General features: G+C 39.9%; 1 protein-coding gene across 1 annotated transcript; it reads left to right on the top strand.

Annotated features, from left to right (window-relative positions):
• The first annotated feature begins 4125 nt into the window (after positions 1 to 4125).
• Positions 4126 to 5374, top strand: LOC125676280 (oxytocin receptor-like). The gene has a single exon (XM_048914167.2). The coding sequence runs from the start codon at positions 4175 to 4177 to the stop codon at positions 5372 to 5374; it is 1200 nt and encodes a 399-aa protein (XP_048770124.2). The 5' UTR covers positions 4126 to 4174.
• Positions 5375 to 15583: the final 10209 nt, after the last annotated feature.

Genomic DNA, 15583 nt, shown 5'->3' with positions numbered 1-15583 from the left:
TACAAAATAGAGAGTTAGGCAAACACAGACCTCTTGATGTACCAGGGGTGGGATCAGGTACCTAAGAGGAGTAAGCATCCCCAATCGACCATTCACACCTGCAGTGAACCCTATATCTTCATATAATGTTCTAGTAAAAATTATAATTTTCTATGGACCCGGTTAAACGATAGAATACGTCTAATATTGCTATCATGTAACAACAGTAAATTTAAAAATTGCACTCGATTTATGTTTCAATCGGAAAAAAATTGCTGTTTATAGTTTTTATTCTACCGGAATTTGTCATTGCATAATCACACAGCTTTTTATAGAGCGGTTCCAAATATGGAGCCATGATATTTTATGGAAATGTTATTACGATCTTTACTACGCCAATATTTTACACGGAATTTAACATATAGTCTCAAATAAACATTGTAAATTAAAAAAGTTAAGTCAACATTGTAACGTAAAATTGAATTGATATAAAGATTTGATATTTCTTCTATCCAGGGGTTCATGTTTGCCCAACTCTTTGTTTTGTATTCCTTATATGAATTATGGGATTGATCAATGTTCGTTATCTTCACCTTTCTTTTGGTGAAAATTGCTTTCATTAACTGAATAAAGAACATTAACCAGATTGCACTGGCAAACAAATATTTTCTCTTCAGCATTTCTGCCTGTTCGTCTTCAAATCTAGAGGGCAATTCTGTCCCCACTGCACATTGTACACTTTCTGCTTTCAAGCTCTTTGTGAAAGGTACGTTTTCCGTGTATGAATGGCAGTGGGTGTTTCTTCTTCGAAAACAGCAGGGTGTTACGATGACACTTTCTGGTAAAATGGTAGTCAATTTGAATCGAGGAAAGTGACATTCTAAAGTGTTCAATTTACAATATCATTTTACGATTATATATTTTTTGGGAAAGTTTCTAGTATACCGGTCCCTAGAAGTACACGAACAGTTATTTCCCTTGCCGTTGCTAAGCGGAATGTAAATATGCCGCCATTTGCATTTTCGCCTCGGATGATGAACAATGAAAATCGTGCAATAAAAATAAAAGCCCAATGGTGTTTGAGTATACTAAGGTGGCAGCCCCCGACAAGACAAATATAGTTGAAAATTGCCTTACCTTACAGCATGAAAGTCGCGCCGGTACATGTAAGTGAGGAAATTTCCCAGTTTACTTTCGGATAGTCGGTGGTTTCTTCCCAGGTACAATATATCTGGGTTATCTCTTTCACCAATAAAAACTGGGCGCCACAAGATAACTGAAAATATTGTTGAGTTTGGCGGAAAACAGCAAATCAATCAATCAATACAACATGAAATCATCTAAGCTGTTGTTTGGATTAATCAGATCGAGGGTTGAAGAACTGGTCGTTGTTTGGCAATCAAGGATTCATTTGACTTTGATGAAGTAAGGTTGGGTGCGAGTATCGAGGGTCATATACAGATTTAATGAGTTGTAGAAATTTAAGGAATGGATCTTGGCAGTCTGTAAGATATCTTTTTCGGATGCAGTACTGACTAAAATAAGTATCGTATAGAGATTTAACAGTGCCACTGACTGGTAATTACTTTTTTAATGCACGCCAGGTAGATTCTATAGTATTGGCGTGTGCCCCTGTATCAATATGTACAAACTTTACACAATGATTTACTTTTAACTGTCCGAACCTTTCTTTATCAAGAATATCATAAGCTTTCCAGTAATCGCTAATCATTGTTGTACAGGGCTGTATGTTGGCTTTTATTATTTCAAGCAGTTTCTCGTGTTCGATCTACCACTTTTCGTCTCCCTTTCAATGCCACCAATAACCCAAACACCGTCAACTTTCCGCCCCATCTGAAATTTTCCTTTCCCAAATTTACTTTCGTCAATTTCAACAAATTTCCCCACTCCTATTTTTTCTGAATTCTTCTCTAAAATGCAGGTACACACTTCTCTGGAATAATTATACAAATCAACAACAGTTTGACTTGCAATTTCAAGGTCGTGTCTCACGAAACTTTCACTAGCTTTGTATACCCAGAAATATGTAATTAACAGAACTTTTTCCAGCGTTAATTTGTGCTTTTCAAACCAGCTACCAGACTTGATGGAGATTTTTATTGCAGGTTTTATTAGAACATCTCCATACAAATTTGTCGCTTGAATATGACGAATCCTTTCTTAATCCAAATTTCCCGTTGTCACGGCTGCCACAAATTGCAGTCCAAATTTATCAAAACAGATAATCCTATTAACCAGTGAATCATCTCTTTTACAATAGCACAAATAAAAACAATGCTTTCAGTTTTAAATTAGGGGCATTTCATCGCAAATCAGCTGTTCAGTTTCTTTACATCAACACCAGTGACGTCGTATCATACAAATATTCATGAAAATTACGTATAATAAAGGGCACTCGACGATTTTTCTCAACAATGGATTCCATTTTTGGAACAAAAAAATTACGTCTTCTTGCATTATTTTTCATTTCGGATTTTAAAAACTTCATTTTTAGCAAGGAATTCAAATTTGGATTTATTTTTGTGATTTTTTTCCGTTTTGGCGATTTTACTTATCGCTAACGTGATCGTATATATATAGCGCCATATTTTGGGGACCGTTATACTAGAAGTATTCCCATTACGGGTAGGGGGGGGGGGCATTCTAACTGTGGTGAGGTCGTGTTACGAGACAAGGTTAGATTATTCTAACTAATAAAGAACTTAATCGTTACATTATAAAGGATTGAACCAGTTTCAATGATAACAGTATGCTGCACACACACATTTATTATAACCCCATGACGTCACATTCAACATCCAACCGCCGCGGTGGTCTAGAGGTTAGAGCGTTCGCTCAGAACATCAGGACATTATTAGCAATTTGAACTTTGATTTTATTGGGCACATTGTAACCCAGCTCAAGACAATAATTAGGCGCTTGCCGAGGCCAGTAACTATTACCCCCATTTTTATTAAAAATAAAGGCGACGGTGGTCATGAGGTAATTTATTACCTCACTTATACCCGAAAAGAGAATAGCTGGCAGCGGGAAATTATCCCGGTGATACAGATTAATGATTAATATTGATATTTAGCTTAGATAAACCGATTTAACTTCGACTAGTTAAATCCTATTATGTGTTTTTCCAAAGGTCAACAACGGGAACACGATAAGTCAAAATGAAGACACACCATGTCATTTCCGGCTTTCCAATCACAGTGGTGTTCGTAAATTAAGGTTTACGATTGATTATTTTCCATGGAATGTGGTCGAATGATAAAAGACAGATTAACGAATATTGTCGAACACAGACATGTACTTATTAAAAAGTGCATGTCATATTAATTATAAACCATGATATCGCTTTCAGTTGTAAACATAAAACAGACTAATTTCTGTTTGAAATGTCAAATGCGTTAATTGAAAGTTGGTGAATGTCTTCAGTCAAATCATTCTATTCACTAATTTATATATGTACATTAAATCAGTTTCAGTGTGTGTAAAGTTCAAAAATGATCTCAAACTTGTGATAATACGCAGTAGGATGTACAGGTGCGCGTAATTGTAATCTCACGAGACATTTTCAACAAGGTTCCAATATTTTGAGAGAAAAAAATGCCCAGTGTGTGATAAACCATTCAAAATTTGGTTGGTATTTTTTTCTTCAATTTTTAGAGGGGGAAAAGTGAAGTCATAGCATTCGGTTGTCATTAGCGGTCAACAGTTCATTTAGTTTGGACACTCACTTGAAAATGAATTAAAGCAATGATCAGAATATTTTTAATTATTGACTAGTCTTAATCAAAGTTTTTAAAGAGTATCCGTTGTTTGTTATTGATAATTGCATGATTTTCAGTATCATTGCAATTTTATCGGTACAAAATGTAACAATGATTGGCATTTTTCGATACGCTAAGATGACTTTTCACATATACATGTATTTATATTTCATAGATGATCCACACCAGTTTTTTTTTTAATTTACACATAATTTTGAAACGAATTATTTAAGCATTATTGAACAATAACATCATGTACGAGTAGTAATAACCAAATATAGCTCATCCTTCCCGTTAGTGAAATCCTTTTAAGAGCATAATATTGAGTCGATATTCATTACATGTAATTACCAAGAGAATTAATTCCGCGTTATTATATGAAATCTACACTGACTGATGATTAAAAGTTAGTCATGAATTATACAGCCGAGGACCTTAACAAGGAGGTAACACAACACCTCCATTTTAACACCGGACTTTTATCTGTATATCTTTTTCTCGGACTTACAGGAAATTCATGTGTTTTATACATTTATACCCGCAAAATGAAAAAGACAGAGGAAAGATACTTCATTCCCATGCTTGCTGTCTCCGACATTTTTGCCTGCCTGGCTGGGATCATTCTTGGTATCGTGTCGAATTTCAACAGAGCTAATTACCAACTTGATACGTTTTGTAAGGTCGGATATTTCTTTACCTGGACTACGACTTCCGTTTCCGGATTTCTTATCCTCCTAATCGCCTTAAATCGTCACCTCATGATATGCCGTCCCACGAGTCCGCAACTTACTGTTGTAAGGAAAAGAAGAGCTTTAATTGTCATGGTTTGCATAGCCTTCGTGACGTCACTACCCATGTTATATTTTCTGGGCGGACGGAACGTTCCGTACGTTTTTAAGGGACAAGCTCTAAACGCCACGCTTTGTACATTGCGTTTTAGTGACGGAATGATGAACCAGTTACAATATGCTTATTTCGGTTTTGAAATTTTCCTAGCTCTGCTGAACATGATGGTCACCTGTGGGTTGTACATCCCCGTAGGTGTGAGTATATATCGCAGGTTCCGAATAATCCAACAAAATTCAAAACAAAGATCAAGTTCTACGGTCTTATCAACAATTTCTGGGAGTGTTGCATCGCCGCCAACACATCAAAGGCTGTGTGTAAATGTACCCGATAATGAAACGTCCGTGATGTCAGAGGCCTCTGTTGATATGAGTGATAATGAGATTTCGACGAAATGTGCAACGGGTGCTAAACCATCAGAAACTGAAATCAAACCCCGAGTATCTTCCCTAAACCGAAGAAAGAATACCAGACGGAAACAAGCCAGACACAACTTTACACTCATGTTTGCTATGATTATCATAATTTATGTTCTAGCTTACGTGCCAACACTTATATTGGTTATGCTGCCAGGAAGCAACCCCGCACAGTTCTGGTTTTCAAGGAGTGCAGTAGAGTTAAACGGCCTCGTATTTCTCCAGAGAGCTTTCGTATTGAATAACATTGTTAATCCATTCATTTATAGTTATTTTGACTTGTCTTTCCGACGTGAACTTATTAATTTGTTGATTTGTTGTAGAAAAGGACAGTTGCGTTCAACGTTTTGAAATACTATTATATATCTTAGTCGGAGAACAGTATAGCAGATTATATTTTGTTCTCTCATCTGTTGTTATTTGTTTATGAACTACATTCAATATTTAGGCTTGATGTGGCTTTGGAATCCCTAGCATGTAATAATAATTCACTCACGCCTACTTGATAGATTCTCCATATTAACGGAAACACACCCTTTCCATGTTTTATCTAAAACAAAAAGTGTTGACGTTGCCCGTTTACCCGACCATTATAAATACCATTGTCCATTCCGGAGTTTATTATACGGGTTGCAGTACTATAACAAGTCGTTCAAATATATCCATGTATGATAAATCAAAACTTCACCGTGTAGATTTCGAGAATGCAACATACATATGCATATACAATTCCATCATTCCTAAAGTCTGTCATACATTTTTGATCGACACTGTACCAAAGACAGTATAACAGATGCCTCTAAATTTCATCAGGACCTTGGCGTTTTACGTGCATATGTACATGTACAGTGTATCTATATATAACAACACTGATTGATTTCGTGATTTGCGATTAGTGGCTAATTTGACATAAACAAAATGAATACAAACGTTGGTAACAGCCGTTTACACACATGTAGAAACAGAGTTAGCATGTTTACATCAATATGATAAAGTCTCAATGACATGTGAAAAACGCTTCTCATTTACTAAATAGATTCAGATATCTTAATATACTTAGAATAATGAAATAATATATAAAATATTTTATATAGAAACATGTAGTATTGATGTACGTGTACGTTATATGCAGTCAAAATGCAATGCAGAAGTTCTCTTCTTTTTTTTTTTTTCTTTTTTTTTTATAGAAATAACTGAAAAGTAAAGAATTTAGAAAGAATCAACCGAATCTTAAAGTATGGAAGTGGACAGTGCAAGATACTGTTCACGTTAAACGACAAACCAGGAAATAATGATACTGTAAACAGACACCTAGAGTCCACATGTCGTGCAGTCATGTCCAGGGCTGTGGTTTCCGGCTCGATGTAAGGTGTTCACTCCACTTCCGTTTAATCTTCAGTGTTACAATTATGTACTATTGTTATCACGGACAAGCTTAAAGTGCATTTACATTATGCACACACTCTATCATACCATCAACTTGTTCATCCATTCACTCAAACCATTCACAATGGTACATGAGGCATATGTATATAAATATGATTTTATGATTATTTAAACAATATTGCCAAGGGTACAAATATATAAATAATAATCTGTCCATTACAACAAAAAGAGGGGGGTGGGTGGGTGGTTAATGGATAGAAAAAGATTCGGGAATTTGATAAATATGCATATTAGGGAGGACATCAAACTACCTTCTGGATTTTTTAAATAAATATAGATAGTTTTTATAATATTATAAAGTCTAATTTGATGTTGTCATTAATTCTATACATTTCGGTGTATTTGCGTTGGTACATGACAATATCTAGAAACCAAATATTCTTTCCGTAAAGTGGATAGGGATTTACATTCTAAGATAAAGTGGTACATATATTCGTCGGTTAATTTACCAGTATTACAGACTGTGGAATTTCTATCAATTACTGGATCTCCCTAAACCATCTACCTACTTCTATGGGCAAATGTTAGTTTGTTGTTCTGAATTTAACAAGAGGTTTCCAAAATGTTTTCTCGAAGCCAAAGTTTAGCGTAAGATTTTTATAGAGTTAGCCCTTTGACGAATTATCCATATCATGTGTCCACTTCTGTATAAACTAGTCTTTTAGTCTTTGTTTAATTACAGTAGTCATCCATTTGACATTAAGCATTACAGAGAATTGACCAATGAGCTCACACTCTCATTATCATACATATATCGATTAAATAGATATCTGTATACAGTAAATACAGTTTTATTTTCTTTGCCTTGAAACATTTTTCCCAATACGAGATCATTGTTGAATATTTAGCAACAGACAGAGGAAAACTACCTGATTCACCATGTTGGAGTAATTAGCGTATATAGAGAATTATCGCCATCATGGTGTAGAGGAGATTGGAAGTTCATTAATGGAAACCCCCTCTTCATTATAAAATCTTTCTTTTCTAAATAATAACTTGTAGTCGCTATCAAACAAAACAGTTTCCATCGCAAATTTCCAAGTAAGAGATAAGTGTATTGTAAGCACCTACATCATAACTTGACGAACATGTACAATCTTGTGAAATTTGAACCATTAACATGTTTAGCTTGTCTGAGGTGAAAGCTCAAGTAAGTTTTTCTGATCACATTTGTCCGGCATCCGTCCTCTCATCCGTAAACATTTAACATTTTTTACTTCTGTTCCACAACTACTGCACCAATGTCAACAAACTTGGTACAAACCATCATTAATTAAAGAGTATAATGAAGTTTGTTGAAGGAAGGGCCATTATAATTTCAGAGTGGAGATCATGGGAAAAAAAGACAAAATAGTGTGGGGTCATTTACAAAAATTCTCAAGAATCACTGAGCCAGAAAGATTAAAATATACATGAAAGCTTCCTGACATAGTGTAAATTCTTATTGTAAGGTTAGGTCAGAATAGGGAAACAAATGTGTACATGGAGATGTATAGCAGAAATCTTTAAAAAATATTCTTCTCAAGAGCAGTGGGGTCATAATTAGTCATATTAATACCTCAGCATTCCGAGGTAGTGGAGGTTCTATTTATTTCAAATCATGCCCTGGGGTAGAGTGGAGCCACAATAGGGGATCAAAGTTTTATATGGAGATACACTGTACAAGTACAAAGGTATTTGTTTTTATTTTAGAACTCTTCCTATTACGAACAACGAGCCATAGTAGTATAACGCCTCCCGATAGGGGGTTCAACTGAGTGCACTTTTTATGCAAATGAGGTCAAGCAAGGGCGTCTTTTGATTGGTCAAGCGGTGTTGGGGTTAACGGAGTGGTTCAATATCTAGGACGGGGTTAACCCCAGCAGGGGTTGTAGGCCGGGTGTCGGGTGAATAGGGTGGCCTATGGCCGCTGGTCTAATTTTAGCATGCGGTACTTTCGCTTTGAGTTCCTGGAATGAGTTCCTGCTATTTTTCTGAAAATCGGTATAAAATCCAGTGAAATCCTGTGTATTAAATCTAAAAGAATAACACAAGGTTTTAAGTTGACATGTTTATTAAAGAACAATAGTACAATCCCCAGAGCTGGCACGATCCCTAGTTTTACCCAGCGCTGTCTACAGGTAATATATATAAAGCGGCGCGCGGTGCATTGGGTGTCACTTTCGACATCATGTCAGACAAGTTACCTACTGGACTTCCACGGAGTTATATTGAACAGCGATTGAGATTTTTGAATGATCAGCTGAACAGACAACGGCAGCGTGAATTACAACTCCGCAGAGAGAATCAACGGCGACTACAGTATTTACAGCGGGGAGGGGGGAAAAAGAAACTCATTTCGGATTATTACAAAATTCAACTGGAACGAGGACGTCAATCACGGAAATTTAAAGTCAAGGAAAATGTCTACAATGTTGCCTTCAAACCTATTCCAGAGAAAGAAAATACAGCCTTCATTCGTCGCCTCTTCCGGGATATGTTAAAAAATGTGAAACAGGAAATGCAGTGCAATCCCAATGATTATCTACGTTTAAATATTCGGCACCCGTCTCTGGATTCAGCTATTTGGTACGAATTTACGCAGTCCAATCAGCTCAACGAGGACAAAATTCTGAACAAAATAGAATCCGTCCAGCAATCTAAAAAGGAATTCCTAATCACCGACGGGGCAGTGCAGGTGGATTTTTTCCATGTCAAATATCCACAAGGCAGCGGGTGCACTAAGAAAAAACATCTACACGTGGATAAGGAGAAATTCAAAAACTCCAAGAGAGCGATCGTTCGCATTCAAAATCCTGAGGATTCTCTCTGCTTGTCCCGGGCTATTGTGGTAGCACGTCTACACAGCCAGAAATCAAACGACCCGGTATGGGAAACGAGATGGTTACGCATGAGAAAAGGGGATAAAGATTCTCTCGATCAGAAACGAGAAGCGAAAGCCTTGATGGAACAAGCTGGGTGTGTTATGAACCAGCCGTGTGGGCCACGTGAATGGGAGCAATTACAGCACGCGCTCGCCCCACAGTATCGATTGAAAATATTTCAATTCAAAACGAATACAACTCGTTTACGACTGGAACCTATTTACAAAGGACCGGGGCACGGGACTTGTTTGAATATCCTGCTGGATAACGAGCATTACGATGCCATTGTGTCTATGCCTGGAGTGACGGAAAACAAATACTATTGCGATTATTGCGATGTTGGCTACAGTCACATTGAAGATCATCGGACCGTCTGTCCTCATCGATGCTCATTTTGTTTAACCGATACCCCCTGTACCCCGGACGGGACTCAGACGAATTGCCCTCATTGTAAGGGATTTTTCAGAAATGCAGCTTGTTACCAGACCCATTTAAAACCTTACAGCAGTAATACAAAGACCACGGTCTGCAGTTTAATGGGGCGCTGTAACCAGTGTCAGAAATGGATGTCCAAGCAATTATTAAAACGCCACGCGTGTGGGGGTCAAACCGAATGCCGCATCTGTCACAAAGTCGTCACCATGCCTCATCACTGCTTTGTACAGACGAAACCCAAACCTAAGAAAGAAAAAGAAGAAGAGGAGTTGAAAATATACATTTATTACGATTTCGAATGCAGTCAGGAAAACGGTATTCACATCCCCAATTTATGCGTGGCAGAACGTGTGTGTCAACATTGCGACAGTGTGGATATCGACAAGCCCTGTTCTCATTGTGAAGGATTCGGATCACAACGCCGCTTCCTATTTCAAGGACCCGACACGTTAAAACAGTTTATGGAATGGCTCTTACAGAGCGAGACCGATGAGCAAGGTTATGTGGAACTCAAACACGATGAAGCCACCATCATTGCCCACAATTTCAAAGGATACGATGGGCAGTTTATTTTGAATTACCTGGTGCACACGGCGTGTATCAAACCCACCGTCATCCTGAACGGCAGTAAAATCTTATCCATGCAAGTCTTGGGGTTGAGATTCATCGATTCTTACAACTTTCTACCCTTTGCTCTTGCCAAGATGCCCTCTGCTTTCGGATTAACGGAATTGAAAAAAGGATATTTCCCGCACTTTTTCAACACGACAGAGAACCAGCAGTATGTGGGTCCTTACCCGGCCGCTCATTTCTACAATCCTGACGATATGTCCACCGCCAATCGTGAAGCCTTCTATACTTGGTACCATCAACAAGAGGGCAAAGTCTTTGATTTCCAGAAAGAATTCTTAGCTTACTGCATCTCGGACGTGGATATTTTACGCCGGTGTTGTGCCCATTTCAAGTCCACCCTGTTTGATCTGGTGGAAGTAGACCCCTTTCAAGAATCCATCACGTTTGCCAGCACGGCTAATTTAGCCTACCGACGAGGATTCATGGTTGAAAATACCATCGCCATCATTCCTAATATGGGCTACCGGCCAGCACGACGATATTCAGCTAAAGCTTGTCGATGGCTCGCCTGGCTAGAACATCAACATCACTGCATACGACATGCTAGAAATGGGGGCGAAGTCACGCTTGGACCCTATACAGTAGATGGGTATGATGAGGAATCTCGTATCGTGTACGAATTCTATGGCTGTTACTGGCACGGCTGTCCCACCTGTTTCCCGAATCTGTTGACTGACATCCATCCTCATCGTGTTCAGCATACGTATCAAGACCTCTACCTGGACACCTTAAAACGAGCCAGTGCTTTAGAAGACCAAGACTATACAGTCGTGAGTATATGGGAACACGAGTTTGATCGTCAGACCCAGACCAATCCCGACTTACAGGAATTTTTACAAGGAGTCGATATACAAGATCCTTTGAATCCCCGTGACGCTTTGTACGGAGGCCGGACCAATGCTACACGACTGTATTGTGAGGAGGGTGACATGCGATACGTGGATGTCTGTTCCCTGTACCCGTACGTGTTGAAATACAAGCCATTTCCCGTCCAACATCCCCAAGTCATCACCAGCCATTTCACCGATGTCAGAGACTATTTCGGGCTCATTCGTTGTCGTGTCCTCCCACCCCGAGAGCTGTATCACCCCGTATTACCTTACAAGACCGGGGGTAAATTACTCTTTCCCTTATGCCGCACCTGTGCGGAACAGCGCAACTTAGGACCCGACGAGCGGTGCCAGCACACCGATTCTGAACGCAGTCTCACTGGCACCTGGGTGACCACCGAACTTCACAAAGCATTAGATCTGGGTTATCGTCTCGACCGCATTTACGAAGTTTGGCATTTTGAGAAAACCAGTGACCACTTATTTCGAGCGTATATCAACACCTTTTTGAAAATTAAACAAGAAGCTTCCGGATTCCCCGAGGATTGTCAAACAGCCCAACAGCAGCAACATTACATTGAGGAAATTCAGCAACGAGAAGGCATTGCCATGAACCCGGCAGACATCCAGAAAAATCCGGTCCGAAGAACCATTGCCAAACTCTTTTTAAATTGCTTGTGGGGAAAATTTGCTCAACGATTACAATTACCCAAATCCCTGTATCTCACGGAAGAAGAAGAATTACAACAGAAATTACAAGATGCCACTTTAGAAGTCAAAGGCATCGAACTCTTAGAAAATCGTGAACGCCCCGAATGTGATATGATGCTGATCAATTATCAGGAGAAAGAAGAATTTTTAGAAGACTGTCCCTTTGGAAACGTGGTGCTGGCGTGTTTTACAACAGCTCATGCTCGTTTACATTTGTACGAGACGTTACAGCCTTTGGGAGAGCGTGTCTTATACTTTGACACGGATAGTATCATCTATCAGCACGACGAGACCCAGTTCAATCCGACCATTATCAACAGTTTAGGCGGCTGGACCGATGAATTGGGTGGAGATCGTATCATCAAGTACATGTCGGGCGGGCCCAAAAATTATGCATACGAGACCCAGGGGGGAAAATCTGTCTGCAAAGTCAAAGGATTGACACTCAATTATCGTGCCTCTAGAGTCGTGTCTCTCGATACGTTGGAAAAAATGTTAAAAGGAGAAGAAGAAGAAGTCCATGTCCGCTATCCGCACTTTATTCAACGAACCCGCCAACATGATGTGCGAACCATTCCTCTGGTGAAGAAATACCGCATGGTGTATGATAAACGTCAACGTATTAATGACTATGACACGCTGCCTTACGGGTATTAAAAAGGACATGCTAGAGAAAACCATCAGTCGGCAAAAATGACGGACTACGAATCACTACATAACCCGGGTACACCACGTTATGCTCTACTGTCAGATCGAGTAGCGTCGTTTGAAAATGCTTCCGAACACTTGCAGAAGCTATTACCTACCATTGCAGAAGCGGGATACTTTTACAAAGGGTACGGGGATAGCACGTGCTGTTTTTATTGCAACTTTGGACTTCACCATTGGGGAGCTGTCGACAATCCTTGGATACAACATGCTTATTGGTATCCTCACTGTCCTTACCTGAAGTGTAATAAGGGCAAACAATGGGTACGCCAAATGTTCGACGCCGTTAGCCGAATGCGAGACACAGGGAAGGATTGGGGAGACTTGTCTGTAGACAGTGTGGAGAATCCGGCTACGACGACGGAGAAATGTCATCTGTGTTTAGAAAGAGACTTGAGAATAGCTTTTTTACCTTGTGGTCATTTATGTACTTGTGCTATATGTGCTACGGGACTGAAACAATGTCCTATTTGTAGACATAGTGTTGAGCAAGCTGTACGTATTTTTATTTGTTAATAAATATGTATGATCCCATGAACTTGTGTCATTTATCAAGATGTATACCTACGAGACACTTGAGCCTTTTCAGTTGAAACATGAATTTACCATGGTGGTGGCTGGACCCTCTAAATCGGGTAAAACGGAATTTGTCAAGCAACTGGTACAAAATACGCAGTGGATTGCACCGCCTCCCGAAAAGATAGTATGGTGTTATCGAGAATGGCAGTCCGCGTACGAATCCTTACAGGACAAGGTCACTTTTATCCGCAATATACCTCAAGACGATGAGCAGATAGTGGCGGATCTCAGTACGCGTCATCTACTCATTTTTGATGATATGATGGGAGGTAAAGCCATCGAATCGATTGTCGACTGGTTTACGCGCAAAGCGCATCATCGAAATACCAGTGTCATTTATATCACACAAAATCTGTTTGATCGAGCAGTACAACATCGTACCATCAGTCTGAATGCTCACTATCTTGTGCTGTTTAAAAATCCTCGAGATAAATCTCAGATTGGGGTGTTAAGTCGGCAATTACAAATGCCGCATTTACTTCCAGCCTATGAGGACGCCACCCGTGTACCTCACGGGTATTTACTAGTGGACTTGAGTCCTCAGACGTCGGACGATTTAAGATTAAGAAGTCAACTCTTTACCAACTTGGCTGTGCACATGCCCCCGAGAGTATAAATAATGTCACATCATGGGCAGGTGTATCATTCGAAAGACAGTCTTCATCATGGGTAGACCTTCCGCGAAGAGTAAATTAGTCAAAACGTTACGCCGTTTACAACGGGAACGGGATCCCGTTCAACGGAGCCATCTCATTGAATTAGGACGTAGAGCCTTACTCAACTGGTTTGCGATGGGCGATCGAAATTTATTGCGAGGCGTCTTACCAGGCAATAAAATCACTCAGCGGTTCATTCAATCCCATCGCCAAGACTTGAGTGTCATTGCCGATAAGAAGTCCAATGAAGAAGAGCGTAAAAAAGCCATTTTGAAACGAGGAGGCGCCGGATTCTTAGGAGGGACCATTATTCGTCATTTATTCAAATGGGAAACAGGCCGTAAGCCCCGTGGGGGACAACCCAAGAAAACCAAGAAGCCACGGGCTAAGAAAGCTAAAAAATCACCTCAGAGAATTCCTAAACTCATTATTCGCTTACCTAAGAAGACACCTAAGAAGTCCCCTAAGAAGTCCCCTAAGAAATCCCCTAAGAAGACACCTCTCAGGATGAAGAATCCGTTTCCCAATTGGGCTCCAAAGAAAACCCCTCTCATTGTGAAGATGCCGTTTCCCAAGGCCACTCCCCCCAAGGTCACTAAAACGTTAGCCAATCTGAAAGCCGGATTAGCTCAAAAGAAAATGGAACGACCCATGCATGGGCCTATAGGAAGTTCCAGAACCAGTGATACGGCTCTACCGAGTTTTGCTCATACCTTTGGAAGCATGAAATTTCAACCCTTAACCACCTCAACACCGGTTCAGGTGCAAAAGAAATATAAATGTAAATTTTGCCCTCTGGTCTTCAATGCGAGAGAGAACCGCAATCGTCACGAAGAGACCGTCCATCACAAGCGTTTTGATCCTAAACATCCGAGTGCCATTGTCCTGGACTAGGTATAAAAAGGAGGGGGAAGGTGCCCCACCCTTCATTACCATGGCTCATACGAAGAAGTGTGAATGTCGATTACGACCTCATTTACCGCTCTTGCAGACGTTAGCGGCTCCTCACTATTCCAGCAAATTAAAGACAGAGGTGTTGAAACATTGTTCCAATGACTGCATTTTAAAGATTTGTGAGATTGTGTACAATCTATTAAAAGGGGTGATTCCTCTCAATCCTACTCAGAAGCGACAACTGGGTCGAAAGAAACACATCTTAAGACGCTTAGTCCACCCTCAACCCGTGAAAAAACGACGAGGTATACTCATCCACCAAAAAGGATTGGGTTCGTTTGTGTGTGGCAAGATTTGTAAGAAATCATGAGTCGAAAAATGGTGTTGGTACCGGAAGCGATGCTCAACGAATTAAAAGGCAAATTACCTAAACCTCCCGAATTTACCTCGACTATTGGTTTACGCACTGATTTGGACGAGATTGAACATCGAGATGATTTAACCGAGAAAGAAAAAGTGGGGTTGTACGGGCATCAACTTCATCGCTATCGTCAATATTTACAACAAGCTCGACATCCCACCACAGCGACTCTGCCCTCCCCAACCAGTGCAGCCAGTGCTGCCTCACCACCCTCAGCCGCCTCAGCATCCGATGACTTGGAGGAACAGATTATCAAAAGCGTCAATAAACCGGGTCGAAAGAAAGCAGGTTTATTACTCGATCATCTCAAGAAATCCAAAGTGGTGACTTGGAATAAAGAAGGAGAAATCAGTTATAGAGGACGCAGGGTTCCCGATTCCAAT

Source organism: Ostrea edulis, chromosome 3, assembly GCF_947568905.1.
Source record: "Ostrea edulis chromosome 3, xbOstEdul1.1, whole genome shotgun sequence".
Lineage (NCBI taxonomy): Eukaryota > Metazoa > Mollusca > Bivalvia > Ostreida > Ostreidae > Ostrea > Ostrea edulis.
The sequence above is the reverse complement of the archived record's forward strand: the minus strand, read 5'-3'. Positions and strand labels throughout refer to the sequence as shown.